Source organism: Schistocerca americana, chromosome X (genome assembly GCF_021461395.2).
Source record: "Schistocerca americana isolate TAMUIC-IGC-003095 chromosome X, iqSchAmer2.1, whole genome shotgun sequence".
Taxonomy (NCBI): Eukaryota; Metazoa; Arthropoda; class Insecta; order Orthoptera; family Acrididae; genus Schistocerca; species Schistocerca americana.
In genome coordinates, this window is record NC_060130.1 from 315646754 (window position 1) to 315666362 (window position 19609).

Below are 19609 nucleotides of genomic sequence, written 5' to 3' on the forward strand. Positions count from 1 at the left end.
AAGCTATTTTAAGCAGAATGTTTTATTTAAGAGCAGATTTTGGTGGTATAAACAAAAAATTGCAATAGCACAGATACATGTTGTGATGGGTTCCTTGATAATATAGAACCTCCTTTGAGTGACATGAAATGCCAGGAAATATTTCCACAAAAAGCCATATTTATTCCGAAAAGGACACACACACACACACACACACACACACACACACACACACACACACACATCTCTGGCAGGTGAGACGGAAGCAGTTGTGTGTGGTTGAGGAGTCGCGTGCGCGCGCTTGTGTGTGTGTGTGTGTGTGTGTGTGTGTGTGTGTGTGTGAGAGAGATTATTTTTTTCTTCCCTCCGAAGAAGGTATTGGCTGAAAGCTAAACATGTATTCATCTTTTTGTTATAGTTATATGCAAGTCAGTGTGTCAACTTTACAGTGAGTAGCAGTTTACCATTTTCCGTATATTGTTGACATTCCAACCTGGAGCTTCCATTGTTTAAAATAGCAATTGGTGGTTGTTGTTGATGTCATTGTTTTTGTTGTTGTTGTTGTTGTTGTTGTTGTTGTTGTTGATAGTCTCCACTCTGGGGAAGGGCTAATACAAACTCCAAACTTTTAACTGCAGTGAAGTAAAAGGAAAGGAATTGTGACTTTAACTTTTATAAGCAAAAAAAAAAAAAAAATCAATTTAATGCTTCAGCCAGTTTGAATTCAAACTCCACTATGGATTTCAGTGGGCATGCCATCATCTTGAGGTGAAATTTGCTGTTTTATTTTGTGTTGTGCTTATGTGTCATCATTTTTTTTACACAGTGTTGGAGGCAGTAAGCGTGTGTTTTTACACATTTCAAATTCACAATATTTTACAAGTTTTAAAGTGCAAGGATGTTAGCTGTACCAGTGTTTCTGGGTATTTGTTATAAATTCTTCTAGTGATATGCAATTCTTAGTTCTAAAATATGAAATTGTGATAAAATATAAGTGAAAAAATACGGATGTTTATTAAAGGTGAAGTAAGCTTGCATAATTTTTTTTATTTTATTGTATGATATCTCAAAAATATAATTGGTCAACTTTGAAAGAAATCAAGTTGATTCTGATTTTTCATTTAGTAGTTTTTGTCCAATCTGCTTATGTATGAAAATCCCAAGCACTATGTTCAGGTTCATTTTACAGCATTTCTTTAAAAATGCAGTATTTTCATATTACTGCTTATTTTCAAATTTATGTCCAAATTTTTTTTCCAGAATCTGTCATAATAAAGGCATTGCTGTGTTTGGTTACGTATTACCCCCCCCCCCCCCCCTAAATGTTTTTAGCAAAATGAGCCATGATATTAGGATATTTATTACATATTTAGAAAAAAAACTCAACTGTATTTTGGGTTATAAATTTTTGTCTTTGATAAATATTATGGAGTAAAAACTCCATCGGGGTTTTCCATGATGTCATGAGACCTTCGAACTTGAACTCTGAAGCACATATGAAGGAGGTTATGTAATTTTATAAGTTTGCTTATTATTGTACACACATCATCTCAAACATGAGAAGGAAACACAGAAAATAAACACTCTATACAACAAAAAATATGTGTTTACAGAAGTTATGTTTCATAGATCCGAGACATTGGAGATACTAAATCAATGTTGAAGACTATAATTTTTTTAATACTATAAGAAATTATGGAAATTATCAACTTGACTTTTGATGAAACATAATTTAAATTCCTAGTTTTCAAAACGTATGGTTTGCTGACTAACCACAAACAGATGCTTAATAAACTGTGATTTCTTTGGACTGTACAAGAAACAGGATCCCTAACAATGATGCAAGCACCTCTGTTCCATTTCCAGCCTAAAGACCATATAGTTTATATAATCAAGCCAACTGTAAGTTTTAGAAACTGTCCAACATGCAGAGCAAATAAAACAGTTGCAAGAAACACTAGAGAATGTTTGTATTCGAGAAAAACAGGTCTCTTAACATTAGTATTGAGTGTGCCAGAACTGTGACACTTGTACAGGTACCAACAACAGTACATCTTACAGACATGTATAATTCACCCAACAATGCTATCGTAGATATAAAGTATAACCTCTACAAATATAAGAATTTTTGGTGTGGACATTACATAATTACTTAACTTAGTGTAATTAGTGCTTATTCAAATTATTTTAAATTTAACAGAGCAACCAACATGTATACAGTCTAATGATGTATCCACAGGTAGCAGGTTATCAAGCCTGTTAGCAAATGTTTTTCAAATAACCTAAAAAAAATGTAATTGTTTTAACTGACTATCATCCAATTATAAAGATTATATACTGTATTACTACAGATATTATATACTGTATTACTACAGATATGTAGATCATACAGTGATGGTTGTACAGTGAACATAAGAACACACTAATATATGCAAGTTGTTCAGTTTGCGATGCTTGGAATGTTAATCTTACAGCATAACATGAACAAAACAAGACTATAGACTTCCTTGCTATCAAATTTAGCATTAGATACAATAGGAGAGCAACTATCTCCACCACAACACACAGTTAAACTTGACACATAATACATAACACCACCATCATTCATTCAGGCTTGCAGCTTTCAGATTTGTGATACACAGAGTGGTCAGATAACAGTGAACTCCAGCAGATTTTATTATTATTAGTGTACAGACATAAACACTAGCAAATAAATTGCCTGAAGTAGGATACATCCCACACACAGTAGATTCTCTTTATCAAAATATTGTAAGTAAGAGCACAACAGCTGTAACGTGATGAATCACTGACTGCAACAAGATGAAATACCATTGTTCTAAGTTGTTGACAATCTGTCGTATAACAAAGCAAATATTTTCAAACAGTTCAATATAAATATCAGTTGTTCTGCTGTGAGTAAATTATCACTTATCACTTTGGGGGGGGGGGGAAGGGGGGGGGGGGTTGTTTTGGAGTATGTTATGATCAACTGCCAAAACTGATCATTTCTACCTGAGCCAAGAGGACAGGAATTTTAGAATGTGGTTTAATAAACTTCTTGCGGCCTTTTGCCTACAAGTACCGAACGAATCTGTAGTAGCTCCCCATTTGCTTGAAACTAGACACACTGTGGGGAATAGTGAATATGACATGGAGATTCTACATATATAAGGCCAAAGCCGAAAACTGGACATCAAAGAATATATAGAAATTTGCAGGCACAAAATTACTAAAGAAAATTGTACATAAAACATAAAGTATATTTCATGTTACCTTTTTCTTTTCCTTCAGAAATCAACCAGCAGCTTTACATTTCAGTTTTTTATACACGACCAGGTCTCAGAAAAATATCACTCGGATAAAGTGCAAACTTGGTAGTTCGGCGATAGTGAACGTAGATTTCAAAAGAATGTACTGTATGTATGTGCAAAGTTGCAATGTTAAAGGCACTAGGAGAATTAATATCAGGTGTAATGTAATGCTGTTTGGTTCTGAATATTTCTAATGTTTTCCATGTGTTTTTCATTAGTCGTGATGTTTGAAGATTGTAATTTAAATTATTTTGATTTCAGATCCACTTAAAGAATAAATTTGGGCTGTAGTTATCTGCATTGGCACCAATCAAATATTAGGAAGTTGTTAACTTTGATATGTAGATTAAGTTTATTGATTATAATCCAATTCTCACACAGTTAAGGAACTTTATGTTCATATAATATTGTTAAAGCACACTTATTTGTTGAGAATGTTCACAAATTGTGGATTGCCTGTAGTCTTATGTAAGGTTAATGAGTTTGCTGTTCATTAACATTTTTAAATTATTAATATTCTATTTTCTTCACTTAAAAATCTAACAGCCCTGTATCACACGACAAGCTGTAATCAACATATTAATTATATCATTCAATCCTGCCAATATCTTTGTGTGTTGTAGTGAAATAATGATTGTAATAGAAATGAAGACCAGCAATTCAAAGAAACTGCGAACACAGATTAAAGGTGCCACAGACAGTTGATATTTTTCTCTATGTAATTTAAGGTGTGCAGGTACTGTAACATCCTACCAAATAGCAGAGGCACTGAATCATTGAAAGACACACAAACTATCTTTACTTTTTAAATTACATTCCATTGTGATATTGATATTTTTGTTGGTTATTGTTAGGATGGAGAAAGTGTTCAGTACCACTGGACAAGAAAATGTGTTTATGCAGTTATATCAAAGAATGATATTGCCCCAGTACTTAATAGAAAGCTTATGTATCAAAATCTGGAAAAGTGTTATTTGCCTTATATTTCAAATTGCCCAACCCATTATAGGCCACAGTACAGTGTTGACTGTAATTCACCTATATTGTGATTGTATCTGTGCATAAAAAAAACTAACTGTACTGAAATGACTTACTTCAGAACCTGTAAATGCAGGAATAGTTATTATGCTAAATCACGGAATGATAAATCTTAAATTTCCTCAAACACGGTTAAGGAAAATGTGATTTGCATCTGGTCTGAATATTTGATATGTGAAGTATATTTTTTGTTAGCTCGTAAGCAGAGAGATAAGTATTTCTTTTTGAGAACTATCTTTACTGCGACACACCATCAAAAATCAGAATAATTTCACTTATGGGAAAGTTTTTTAACCACTGGAAAGAGTAGTCACTTGCATATGATGATATGTCGTATAGAACCAAAGTATAAAGCATTTTATAATGCTACGATATTGTAAGAATGGCAGGAAATTAGGCAAAGATGTAATGTTTTATTTCACTGAAAAAATGAAGTGTCAGGACAGATAAAACATTGTATGGCTGGCATTCTGGTGTAAGCCTTCCTACTGGACACTTCTTTCATTGCTTGTGTGCCAGTGTTACTGCTTATTTTTTGGAAGAGTTTCTCCTTTGGTATCATAAGATTGAGTTAACTTCCATTACGTATCCTTTTACTGAAGAAATAATTGGGATCTCATTATTTTTAACTAGAAATGCTAATCATTGCACCACTTTGTCTTTAGATGGTGTGCAGCTACCTAATGTGCCTGTGAACATCCTTAACATCTCATAAAAATGAAGCTCTATAATTAAATCTGGGTTTGTTTTCTGGGTCATTCCCAAATATTAAGAATTAACTAGGAAGACTTCCTTATGGCACACTTCATTAATTCTGTACAGGAGTTCCTCATAGTAGTTTGAATTTTTGTCTGAGGTGTGTTGTTTGTGTACACTCTGACAAATTCCTTACATATTTGACAAATTTTTTAATTTTCTTATTTACAAATTTTCTAATCAGAGTTATGCAAACTATGTATTGACTCATTCTGTGAACAAGTATCTTTGGCTCATGTGGACCCACATAACCTGACAAATATGCAGATAAAATAAATAATTAATTTGTCAGTCCTGGAACACATTGAAATCTCCGTGCCACACACCATAGTATATTGCTTGAGGAGTCAAAACAAAATGACATAGCCTGTTGATAACGTACAGTATTGTGCAGTAATTTGTTTTTAGCACCATTGGAAATGTTGCTGCTGTGTGAAGCCAATCCAATTGCCTAAAAAGGTAATCTGGATGGGCCTGAGACAGGATAATCTGTTTAGGACTGTTAAGCTCCTTTAGATGATTATTTTTGAATCTTGTCAGATATTCTCTCACTTTTTTAAAAAACAATTGAAGCCTGTACTTTGTCATTGCACTTTTGTCACATGAAAACTGCTTTGGTAATTAGACTGAAAGAAAAAAATCCAATTGATGTTGCAATTCTGAACTTAAACTGTTTCTATGTACACAATTTGTTACCAGTGCACTAACTCAGTTTCATTTTCCCAAAGCTCTCTCCTGCATTTCATATCACTCAGTCATCTATATTTTGTAGTTTGCCTTGTGTGCACATATGAATGCTGTACACACAGTTCATTATGTAAACGTTTACTATGTGGCTGCTGCTTAGTGTCACTTGTATTTGGTACGCAGTAATATATCTGTATGTACATGACTACAACTCTAAGAATTACATTATAGTGCAATCACATTTCATTGGTGTCAAAACAGTAATAGTTGATACCCCTGAAATAAGAATTCACTGTATCTTCATAAACAAGGTTTTTATTACTGTTTTGGTCCCATCACTTAATTATTATGATCTTACACAGTTTATGAACAGTAGTTTCATATAGCAGAAAAATAAGTATTTCAGTTAATTGCTACATTTTCAGTGAATATGGGATGTGTTGTTGGGGGGGGGGGGGGGGGGGGCTACCAGAAGACTTGGACACCATAGCAAATTGTTACCACCACCAAATTTTGGTTTTGTTGAAATATAAAGAGTAGTCTGTGCATAATTAATTTATTTTTGAAGTGTGGTACACAGTTGAATGTTAGATTTATGTTAAAAGTTCAGTGTTCTTTGATTTAGTTATTTACTTTTTTGTGTGTTTCTTCTTGTTGGAAGTACCATAAGTGCAAGAACAGTTTTAACAATTTTCCCAAAGACATTGTAATCATCATTGATAAGTGTTGTGAGTGAGAATAGATGTAAAAACGATTTGCAGGGAAGTTGTTATTGTTCTCCTTAATTTTCAGAAATAAGGTTCGTTCCACGGGTCTGTTTTATCTAAATGGTTGCCTGGAGACAGAATGTCTACTTTGCCTGGGATTCCGTTGAAGGGGGAGAGAGGAAAGACAAAGTACCAGTTACGAGACATAAATAGTTTGTACAGGGTAAGTATGCAACTTAGTTTTTATGGATGTGAACCTACATGTGCCTCGGTGCCACTAATAAAATATGGAATAAGGAATAATTTCGCTTTTGAAATTTATGGACGGCTATGGATAATATATTAAAACACTGATTAATTTTCATGAGATGTGTGCATTCCTTTGGAATGTGGAATTATTCTGTGGACTCATTTACTTAGCCTGGATCATTATTTTTAATTCATGTCATTGTTCAGCATGTGACGAAGTACTTTGGTGTAGGAGACACTCTGGGCAAGCAGTCAGTTACTTTCACTTCATAGTGGTGTGAAGTAGTCACATTGTGCAAAAGTTATATTATTTTCTGTCCCTATGCAAATGCTTTTATCTAATATCAGAAGCAGTTTTCTAACTTTACTCCTCTCATTCTCAGTTCCTCAATTACTAAGGTCAAGGATTGTGTGTGATGAAAAATTTCATGTTAATGACAGGAAGAGTGTTAGATGTGCAATTCATTATGTCATAGTTTGATGAAAATGAAATAGGTTTTGGGGACAACTGCTTATCTCAGATTGAAAAAGTGAAATTTCTGAAGTGTATGCTACCCTGTTAGCTGCTGTAAACTTGTTTCAGAGGAGTTGAGTTTGGATTTTATGACTCATTGCAAGTAAGTTATTCTTACAATGCTCTGTAAGTCAATGAATCCGAGTGTGAAATAATGTGGTATAGTGAAAGAAAGTTGCAGTTTGCCAGGTTTCTATAATGGCCAGTGTCTACATCAGAGGCGGTCTCAACTGTGCAGCATATATATGTCTAATGTATTACAATCAGCCTCATTGTTTAATATTTGAATGTAAAAGTAGGTAATCTGAAGACAGTGGTGAAAGAAATTTGAAATTTATGTTCATCAAGTTGACATACTACACTGGTAAACTACTGTCCGAAATGATTTTGAATGAGGAATATGTAAACAGAATTTTAATTAGTTCATATAATTTGAGATGTAACAGTATTTTGTGTTACGTAAGTGACATTCTACAATCGGGCTCCCTACAAAGGTGAAGATTACCTTCTACCATGTTCCTTCTGAGTTCTTGTTTTGTCGCTTAATGATTTCAGTGCTGAAAATCCATTGAACTCATCTTCATGAGTTTATTCATAGCTGTCGTTTGCTACTATGGCTTTTCAAAATAAAATGTGTCAGCTGCTTAGTTCAAATATTTTATTGCACTTAACTGGTCACATCTGATTAATCAGTCATCTTTGGAAGTCTACAAAATATTGGAAATCACAAATAGTTAGTACATGGTCATAGATGTGGAGTACGTGAAGCCTGTTACAAAAACCAACTCGGTATTAGCTTATAACATAGATAAGCAAACGTCAATACCTTTATCAACGAAGCATAATGCCATGACTGATTGATAACTAAGAGTGAATAAATCACACGTCTGTGCAGTAAAGTTCTTGTACTAGCAGAAAGTAACACAAAAATTCAGATAAAAAAATAACTAAGGTATATAAGAAGGGAGTTGTACAGACTCAAATCCCAATTATGTCTAAACATAAATTTTAGTTAGAGGTCTTCAAGGCTGATAATCAATTTTATTTAGTAAAGTTAGTGGTGTCACCATGGGCTGATGGTGAAGTGGCTATTCATTGAACTTTTTTTTTTTTTTCTGGAGATGAGGCCAGCAGCTGAAAGTGTGTCTGCAGGAACACGAGTAGGTTTCAATCCTTGGGGAGTGGAGAGGACTAGTGTGCAAGTTTGAGAGAGGGTGCAGAAAGTGTGCCTTTGGTTCATATGAATGTTAATTAAAATCTAACATGTCATTTTCAATGTAATATGGGAAACACACACATTGTGCCGTATAATGTATTGCTAACATTTGTATCTTCATAAAATTGACTAATTTTCATCATTCTATAAGAGATGCTATACAACCAAAATTATTTTTATTTTGCAATGCAAGCTGATCATTCAGCAAATCTCTAGAATTTAGGCAGATATGTTTGTGTGTTTCAAGCTCTTCTAAGAGGTTCATTAAGATCTGATTTCTTGAGTCCATGCTCAACAAGACCACAAAATTCCTGTATCAACTTTCGTAGAACTTCTTAAAGCTGCATTCAGCCAACTTACCTACTGTTTCTATAACGCTTCCAGCTGCAAGCATCACCTCCAGGATACATGAAAGTATAAGGAACAACCACTTCATCATTGGCCCATGGAGACCGCATCAACCCTCTCCCCCTCCCCATCCCTGTGTGTGTGTGTGTGTGTGTGTGTGTGTTTTAATTTTGTTGTTGTTTTGTTAGGGAGAATCATTGGAACCACATCAGCAGAAAAGCACATTACCCCGCAAACATGGCATGCAAAGTTTGGGAAAAGTCCCCTCTGCACGACGTCCTCCAGCTAATTTACCAAGCTTGAAATCTGAACATAGTGGCAACGACCCTGCAATAAGCCTAGTTCCTAGTGGTGGCACAGGATGGGGCAGCAAACCAGGAGAAACCGGCCAAGCACCGACTGCTCCACAATCAAATGCAGTAAGTACACTTATAATAATTGTACAGTAAACTAAGTATTGGCTGAATGTTGAACAACCACATTAGTTACAGCTGTTGAACAATTGTGTGTGTGTGTGTGTGTGTGTGATATTTATTTGATTTGGGGGAAGGAGGTATACTTCCTACTGTTATTTGAGGAATCAATAGTTTGCTGTAGGCAGTATCACTGGTTTAGATGTGCACTTTCAAAATTATAAATTCTTTTCTTAACATTATTTAATCTTGAGGATAAAAATGTATGTGTACTACCTGTCACTGTTAGGTTTATACAGCTGTATTTTCAGTATAAAATACTCTTGTATGAAGACTCAAAAAATGCATTTGGCTGTGAGTCTGGAATTTATTTCTGGAGTATGCCAGTGATTGCAGATATATTAAAGTGGACTGCAAAACTGGAGCTGCCCCAGGAATCTTTAACAAACTTCAGTTGATAATTATTTGATTGTCAAATCTATATGGCAAAGTTTCATTATTCTTATATAGCGCACAGAGAATAACTGGATATGAAAAAGTGTTTGAATGATTCAGGTTCCAGTCACATCTACGTCACCTCAGACATGTGCTGCATCAACGTCAGTAACAACTGTAACAAGTGTCACGAGTGCAACACCACCAAATGTGACGACATCTCCAGCACCAAGGCCAGCAGTACCTTCACAGGTGGGTGGCCCAACATGTTTTATCTTTTTTGTGCTTGAGTCAATGTGTGTTATAAAGCCTCTATGGAAAACAGGTGGTGTGATATTTAAGGCGCGTTTACACTGACTGATACTCAACTACCAATGTTTGCAACATGTTATCAAAACAAAATGGTGTTCCACAGCTCAATCGGTGCAGATCAGAGGAACATTGTACCTGTCCTGCTACCACTAAATACCACTACCCAGTGCTAGTGTTTGTTTTAGCTCCGTGTGTAGTGTTTCATGTTGTCTTTCCATGTGATCCCTTACGAAATGGAGTAAACATCAAGCAAAATTTCCTAACTCATCACACTCAGAGGCAGAGGAGTGCCTCTGGAATGTCATCATTATGAAAATATTAAACAGAGGCATAACTCACTACAAAAAACTGCTGTGTTGCATGGCACCAGCTGTAGTGACGTAGGTGTGTGTGTGTGTGTGTGTGTGTGTGTGTGTGTGTGTGTGTGTGTGTGTAGCCTCTCATTTCTTTATATCACAACAATGGGTGGATTTGTTATCGGAGTTCGGAAAATTTTGTCATCTGCAAGTTACCTGAGCTGGTGCAGTATGAAAGGGTGGTGACAGAAAAAAAAGAAAAAAAAGTATGGCAATTTCTGTGAGGCGCATAAATTGGATGTATGAACTTTTTGTACACAATAAGTTGATGTTAGGCACTGTGGCTCTCGGAAATGGCTGTGCCACCACATTACGGCTGACGATGGGAGAGGAGCAGTGGCTACTTGCAGCAGTGCTGGCACCAGTACTCATCGTTAGCGCTTAACGTGAAATATCGGGCAACATTCGCACAAGTATTGCCTGCCTAAGTGTTGCTTCTGTTGGTTCGTAAATCACCTAATTTGTTGACATTCATGCTAGAGAGTTACCAGTAACTTACGTATTATTTATGTACCGAAAACAATGAAAAAGAATGTAGATGAATGTATGACTTAAGTCACTATGAAGCGAAAGTAAAAAACTGATTTTTGAGCTATGGTTGCACTTTGCCATTTATGAAACCGAGACAGCAGTAATGTTTACAAAGTGTAATTAATTTTGTCTGGAAGAACTGCCAAAATGATGTTCACTAAAGATCACTGTCATTTGTGTTTGTTTCACCACCACCACCACCACCACCACCACCACCACCACCTGAGGGCACAGTATTGATAACTTCATCAATGACCATTTCCATTATCCCACCTTGTGTCCAGTACTCTTGCTCCAGCTGCTGCACATGTGTGCAGTGATCTTGCCAGTCCTGTACAGTAACTGAAAAGAATGCAGCATTAACAAGATTCTGCAATCTTTCCTTTGACATGTCACCAGCGACATTGTTCTTCTTGAAATTGTGTTTTATGTTGGCCTTTGCCACTTGTATCGGAGTTAGATCACAGTTGTACAGCAGTAAACTCAATACTTTGTGGCCTCTGCTGTCAGCAAATTTATCCACGGCATACCTCTCATGGCTGGTTTGTGTTCTTTAATTGTAGATAACAGTTCAGCTTTCCTCACTAAGTTGTTAAGTTTATTTGCCCATTTTGCAATCACTCTCTAACATCGTAATCCTGAAATCATACTTATTAGGCATTCTTTCGAACTTCTTCCCGTGGTTTGGCACATATCCACATAATTGCAGAATTGGGTGGAATATTACAAATGACCATATCTGCAACCTCCCCCCCCCCCCCCCCCAATCTAAATCCACTAGTTTCATTAATTTCAAGGAGTTCACAAGGTAGTAGAAACAGTTTCTGACATAAAACTTTCTGACAAATTAAAACTGTGTGCCAGATCGGGTTCCCAGATTCGAGTCTTGACCCGGCACACAGTTGTAATTTGTAAGGAAGTTTGAAAGCAGCGCACAATCCACTGCCAGGTGAAAATTTGTTAGAGTTCCTTTTCTCTTGCTGCAAGTACTTGCTGAATTTGTCTTTTCGCGGTAGTTCTCAAACTTACAGAAGTTGTGTGTGTTCAGTACTTGTGCTTAAGTATCATTGTCGAAAAGGAGAATGGCATGGACAGATGGGCCAAAACAAATATACTGTTGGGACCCCTAAACACACACAATTGGCACCGTCAGTCAAGGAACTGTGAAATGAGTTAACCAATCAATTTGTATTGAACACTTGATTGTACAATAGACAAGAGATGTTCGAAATTTGCTATCATCATCATCAAATTTTTTAATCTAATTAAGTCCTCTGAATTCAGTTAATTGAGTAGCGTCTATTGGTAACATCAATATGTATTGCTCTAATATTTTTTCTGTTTTTTTATATGTTTGTTTCGTTGCAATTTTTAGCCATTATTAATAATGTAACAGCAGTGGCAACTGCTCTGGTTTTTAAAAATAATTGCACTTGTGTAACAAGTACTTGGGGCAGAATCCTGCAAGTGCTTGCAGAAGTTATTTGTGAGTGAATGCAAGCCTTTTGTAATACTTTGCATCTAGGAGTAGCTTGATGTTGGCAGCACTCGGAGACAAATGAATATCTTTCAAGTAGTGCCAATTTTCTTCACTTCTGGCAGCACTAGTGAAATAAAGTTATTGTGGCCAAACAGTAGGAGGTAGCAGTCGATAGTAAACATGGCTGTGGCAGGGGTATCATCAAATGCAAAGTCTCCTGTCACATTCACTGGAACTGTGAGTGACTTTATTGAAAATGATAATTTGGGTTAATTTCGATATGAAAATAAAAATAAATTATAATAAATTACATGTATGTTTCAGTGCTATTAACATACCCGAATTACATTTCCATATTCAATCCTTCAACCAAATCTCCACAAGCTGCAGGAAGTATTAGACGTGGCTGGCTTTGAATATGTGGAATACACGTGCTAGGGATAATGAGAACGCACCGTTGCCGAAAGAAAAATGAAGAGTAACAGCAAGTCTTTGCGTCACAGGAATTGCTTTTCTGAAATTTATATCTTATTTGAAAGGACTGGCTCTGTAATATTCATTAGAATTTCAAAATTGGTTGGCAGCAGCGTAGTGAAGTTGCGAAAACCAGAACCATCTTTGAAAGTCAGCTCTCATAGATTGTCATTCTCGCCACATCTTCTTTAGTATGTTTTTGTCTACAATGTTAATTTATTCATCTGATTAGTTTGTCGAGTATAATTAGTGCAAGATCACTCGTCATTAATTCCTCCTCTTCGCTTCTCATAGCATAGCTTTAGATGCGAATACACAATGTGAAATGTTTGCAGCATACAGTGGGGATACATATGTAGAAATTGTTTTTTGCTAGTGTAGATGAGGACGCGGACAGTGAACATTGTTGCTAATGTGTTGTGGAAAAAGTTGCAAAGAGAAACATGTTTTAAAACTAGGTGTAAACATGGCTTTAGGCTAAAATATCGCCTTGGATTTCATTTCAATCACGATTCATCATTCACAGTCATTCATGATGAAGTCCCTGTAATAAATGTTCTCAAAATTCTAACCAGTTTAGAATACTAAGAGTTTTTTTATGCACATTGTTATTTAGAAATATACCTTAAATTTATTTATTGATGGAGCACTACAGACATAGGTGTTAGATGTAGAGAATTATCTTTAATGCAGCAGATTGGTGGTAAATATCAAATCAAGTAAGGAACAGCATAGAACATTCTCATGTAAGTGCACATTTTAATGATAAACTGCATTAGGTACCATGAACCATGGACCTTGCCGTTGGTGGGGAGGCTTGCGTGCCTCGGCGATACAGATAGCCGTACCGTAGGTGCAACCACAACGGAGGGGTATCTGTTGAGAGGCCAGACAAACGTGTGGTTCCTGAAGAGGGGCAGCAGCCTTTTCAGTAGTTACAGGGGCAACAGTCTGGATGATTGACTGATCTGACCTTGTAACACTAACCAATACGGCCTTGCTGTGCTGGTACTGCGAATGGCTGAAAGCAAGGGGAAACTACAGCCATAATTTTACCCGATGGCATGCAGCTTTACTGTATGGTTAAATGATGATGGCGTCCTCTTGGGTAAAACATTCTGGAGGTAAAATAGTCCCCCATTCGGATCTCCGGGCGGGGACTACCCGAGAGGAAGTCGTTACCAGGAGAAAGAAAACTGGCGTCCTACGGATCAGAGCGTGGAATGTCAGATGCCTTAATTGGGCAGGTAGGTTAGAAAATTTAAAAAGGGAAATGGATAAGTTAAAGTTAGATATAGTGGGAATTAGTGAAGTTCGGTGGCAGGAGGAACAAGACTTCTGGTCAGGTGACTACAGGGTTATAAACACAAAATCAAATAAGGGTAATGCAGGAGTAGGTTTAATAATGAATAGGAAAATAGGACTGCGGCTAAGCTACTACAAACAGCATAGTGAACGCATTATTGTGGCCAAGATAGACACGAAGCCCACGCCTACCACAGTGGTACAAGTTTATATGCCAACTAACTCTGCAGATGATGAAGAAATTGAAGAAATGTATGATGAAATAAAAGAAATTATTCAGATAGTGAAGGGAGATGAAAATTTAATAGTTACGGGTGATTGGAATTCATCAGTAGGAAAAGGGAGAGAAGGAAACGTAGTAGGTGAATGTGGATTGGGGGTAAGAAACGAAAGAGGAAGCCGCCTGGTGGAATTTTGCACAGAGCACAACCTAATCATAGCTAACACTTGGTTCAAGAATCATAAAAGAAGATTGTATACATGGAAGAAGCCTGGAGATACTGACAGGTTTCAGATAGATTATATAATGGTAAGACAGAGATTTAGGAGCCAGGTTTTAAATTGTAAGACATTTCCAGGGGCAGATGTGGACTCTGACCACAATCTATTGGTTATGAACTGTAGATTAAAACTGAAGAAGCTGCAAAAAGGTGGGAATTTAAGGAGATGGAACCTGGATAAACTGAAAGAACCAGAGGTTGTACAGAGTTTCAGGGAGAGCATAAGGGAACAATTGACAGGAATGGGGGAAAGAAATACAGTAAAAGAAGAATGGGTAGCTTTGAGGGATGAAGTGGTGAAGGCAGCAGAGGAGCAAGTAGGTAAAAAGATGAGGGCTAGTAGAAATCCTTGGGTAACAGAAGAAATATTGAATTTAATTGATGAAAGGAGAAAATATAAAAAGGCAGTAAACGAAGCAGGCAAAAAGGAATACAAACGTCTCAAAAATGAGATCGACACGAAGTGCAAAATGGCTATTCAGGGATGGCTAGAGGACAAATGTAAGGATGTAGAGGCTTATCTCACTAGGGGTAAGATAGATACTGCCTACAGGAAAATTAAAGAGACCTTTGGAGAAAAGAGAGCCACTTGTATGAATATCAAGAGCTCAGATGGAAACCCAGTTCTAAGCAAAGAAGGGAAAGCAGAAAGGTGGAAGGAGTATATAGAGGCGATGTACTGAGGGCAGTATTATGGAAATGGAAGAGGATGAAGATGAAGATGAAATGGGAGATATGATAGTGCGTGAAGAGTTTGACAGAGCACTGAAAGACCTGAGTCACAAAAAAACTCCGGGAGTAGACAACATTCCATTAGAACTACGGACAGCCTTGGGAAAGCCAGTCCTGACAAAACTATACCATCTGGTGAGCAAGATGTATGAGACAGGCGAAATACTCTGACTTCAAGAAGAATATAATAATTCCAATCCCAAAGAAAGCAGGTGTTGACAGATGTGAAAATTACCGAACTATCAGTTTAGTAAGTCACAGCTGCAAAATACTAACACGAATTCTTTACAGACGAATGGAAAAACTAGTAGAAGCCGACCTTGGGGAAGATCAGTTTGGATTCCATAGAAATATTGGAACACGTGAGGCAATACTGACCCTACGACTTATCTTAGAAGCTAGATTGAGGAAAGACAAACCTACGTTCCTAGTATTTGTAGACTTAGAGAAAGCTTTTGACAGTGTTGACTGGAATATTCTCTTTCAACGTTTGAGGGTGGCGGGGGTAAAACACAGGGAGCGAAAAGCTATTTACAATTTGTACAGAAACCAGATGGCAGTTATAAGAGTCGAGGGACATGAAAGGGAAGCAGTGGTTGGGAAGGGAGTGAGGCAGGGTTGTAGCCTCTCCCCGATGTTGTTCAGTCTGTATATTGAGCAAGCAGTAAAGGAAACAAAAGAAAAATTCGGAGTAGGTATTAAAATCCATGTAGAAGAAATAAAAACTTCGAGGTTCGCTGATGACATTGTAATTCTCTGAGACAGCAAAGGACATGGAAGAGCAGTTGAACGGAATGGATAGTGTCTTGAAAGGAGGATATAAGAGGAACATCAACAAAAGCAAAACAAGGATAATGGAATGTAGTCGAATTAAGTCGGGTGATGCTGAGGGTATTAGATTAGGAAATGAGACACTTAAAGTAGTCAAGGAGTTTTGCTACTTGGGGAGCAAAATAACTGATGATGGTCGAAGTAGAGAGGATATAAAATGTAGACTGGCATTGGCAAGGAAAGCGTTTCTGAAGAAGAGAAATTTGTGAACATCGAGTATAGATTTAAGTGTGAGGAAGTCGTTTCTGAGAGTATTTGTATGGAGTGTAGCCATGGAAGTGAAACATGGACGATAAATAGCTTGGACAAGAAGAGAATAGAAGCTTTTGAAATGTGGTGCTATAGAAGAATGCTGAAGATTAGATGGGTAGATCACATAACTAATGAGGAAGTATTGAATAGGATTGGGGAGAAGAGAAGTTTGTGGTGCGACTTGACCAGAAGAAGGGATCGGTTGGTAGGACATGTTCTGAGGCATCAAGGGATCACCAGTTTAGTATTGGAGGGCAGCGTGGAGGATAAAAATTGTAGAGGGAGACAAAGAGATGAATACACTAAACGGATACAGAAGGATGTAGGTTGCAGTAGGTACTGGGAGATGAAGAAGCTTGCACAGGATAGAGTAGCATGGAGAGCTGCATCAAACCAGTCTCAGGACTGAAGACCACAACAACAACAGGTAACACTGGATTCCTGTATATGGATGAAGTGTGCACTGTATCTGATTAATGATGGCATAGTTTATAATGGCACTGGATGTGTAATCCAACCGAACAAAGCTATTTTGAAGGGTGGCCAACTGTCCGTAGGCAAACAAACTCACTGGTTGCCATTAGCACTCTTACACTGTAGCTGACCAGAGCTGATGGGATTGACTAAACTGTGTGCTCCTTGTCTCTGAGTGGCCTGCAATGATGAATAGATTAGTCACAGCTTTCATTGAGCCCGACTGTAGATGGTGGTGTGGTAGTGTTTAGCTGCATTTGCATTTGAAAATGGATATAAATGCATCAATAACATTACTGCAAATTGAACTATTTATAACCAACCTGACCAGTAATATTTACAATAGTGATCTCAAACCACCCCTGGGGAAAATGTAACAAAGCAAATAAATTTATTTGGTACATGTTTAACATTTACTTAATAAGTAATGAATTTAAAAATAGCCATATAATAATTTTATATCTTTATACAATATATCTTTACCTTAAGATAACAGAATTTTTCAAAAAAGTATTTGAAGGCTATAGAATGGATAACAGTCAGTTGTGAATATTTAAAGACTGGTTTTGTCTTGGAACTGAATTCCAAAGATTGTAGAGAGACTACTTGAAAGCTTCTCTCACTTCATGTGATGTATGGGTTGACTGACTGAAAATTCTGCACCATTTCAAGTCACAGTTTCACTTACTGCTTTCATTGAAAGCTGCCTGCATTGCTGAAGTTGATAAAAATTTCTTTTCAGTCATACGTATGTCATTTAAACCCAACGAATGGCATATTTCCTTGTAATAGTTACACAACTTGGGTGGATTTTCTGTGCATACAGCACTACTTCTAAATAATACATGATTCATGTAAGATTCTATGAAATACTTACTTACTTCACAACAAGGGTGTCAGCATCAAATATGTCACTTTTTAATAACACTAGTAGCATGTATTCCACACAGTGCAAAGGCCATAACTCAACGATATGGTATTATGCCCACACGCAAGACAAAGAATGGAGGGGTGGGAACTACACATCTTCCCTCTGTGGCCGCATGCTGCATTGTTGAACTTTAGATTATGACATTCTACCAATTAAAAGTGCATGCAAGAACTATTCCACTGGTATACGTAACTCGGAACAGGCTATTTTTGAGTTGTGACATTGTTGTATTTACTGAGTGATTTGTCTCTTACAGTAAGCAGATGCAGTTAGCTATTCCCTTCTCGATCGAGCGAGGTGGCGCAGTGGTTAGCACAGTGGACTCGCATTCGGGAGGACGACGGTTCAATCCCGTCTCCGGCCATCCTGATTTAGGTTTTCTGTGATTTCGCTAAATCGTTTCAGGCAAATGCCGGGATGGTTCCTTTGAAAGGGCACGGCCGATTTCCTTCCCAATCCTTCCCTAACCCGAGCTTGTGCTCCGTCTCTAATGACCTCGTTGTCGACGGGACGTTAAACACTAACCATTACCACCACCACCTATTCCCTTCTCTTCTTCAGCAGTGGTTTCTGTGGCTTCACTCGGGAGTTCCCATTTGGTGTAGTTGACATTTCTTGTTTGTAAAAGTCCATATTTATATCTGAAAGCGGTCAGTCAATGGCAGTTTTGTTTTCCTTTCTAAGTACCAGTGTTGCTTTGTTTCTGTTATCCACCAGTTTCAGCTAAAACTAACGAAATTTGTGATTGGCGAAAGCTTACAGTATAATAAGAATAGTTGTAATACTGGTTCACAGTTTTAGTATGCTAATTTATTGTCAAATGCTTCCCATCTGTACTGACCACTGAATTAGGGAAATTCCACTTTTCTTTATAGTTGTTTGCAATTTCAGTCCCTATTTTATCATCTTGTATTGCTAAATGCATAACAAAAATCTTCTTCAAAATTATATTAGTAACGTTGCATTTTATATCTTCTGCAGTTACAACGTGCATTTTAAATTGCTGTCCAATTAAGCTAAAGGAAAGGCCAGTTGCTTGATACCTTAAAGGGTAAAAATTATGTAGTAGTATTCATACTGTTGGAAGATAAATTTGTTTTATGCTCCTTTGTGTGAAGATCCACCTATGTTTACAAGTCTACAAGAATTATGTGGCCATCGCGAAAGTAAACAATAGAAGAAGTTAAAAATTTCACTGCAAATTACTGCCAATGATTTTAGCCAGCCCATCTTTTTGAAAGTACTGAAATTTCTTGGTTTTAAGCCTGAGGTACCCTCGCAATTTAATGGGGAATTGCATAAGGTAAGCATCTTTCCAAAAATCTCCATCCTCCCCCCCCCCCCCCCCCCCTCAATAAATTTATGCACATAGGCTCATTTCTTCCTAGCTTAATCAAAACATATGAGGTCTGTTCAAAAAATTCTGGAACTTTGTCCACAAAATTTTTCTGTGCTTACCTTCTACTTATTGTGCATGGTCTCCTTTGAAAAACTCTTCTCCTCAGTTGATACACTGCTCCCAATGCTATTTCTGGTTTCGGAAGCAGCCTTAGTACGCCACGTGCTCTATCATACGAAGTGCCATGTGCGAATTTTCTTTTATCTTATCTATTGTTGTAGATCTTTGTGCTTTCAACGTGGCTTTCAACTTCGGAAATAAAAAATAGGTCCACAGGGGCTAGGTGTGGAGAGTTGGGAGGGTGATGCAGCACAGTGATTTCGTTTTTTGTGCACTAGTCATGCACCAACAGGGATGAATGCGTGGGTGCATTATCGTG

At 37.1% G+C, this 19609-nt stretch overlaps 1 protein-coding gene across 1 annotated transcript in view; it reads left to right on the top strand.

Moving 5' to 3' along the window:
• Positions 1 to 19609, top strand: part of LOC124555992 (protein PRRC2A-like) — a 137210-nt gene that overhangs the window by 3277 nt on the left and 114324 nt on the right. Inside the window, exons 2-4 of the mRNA XM_047130036.1 lie at positions 6564 to 6701; positions 8994 to 9224; positions 9774 to 9905. Coding sequence (XP_046985992.1) covers positions 6618 to 6701; positions 8994 to 9224; positions 9774 to 9905 — 447 coding nt within the window. The 5' untranslated portion in view covers positions 6564 to 6617. The remainder of the gene's footprint in view (positions 1 to 6563; positions 6702 to 8993; positions 9225 to 9773; positions 9906 to 19609) is intronic.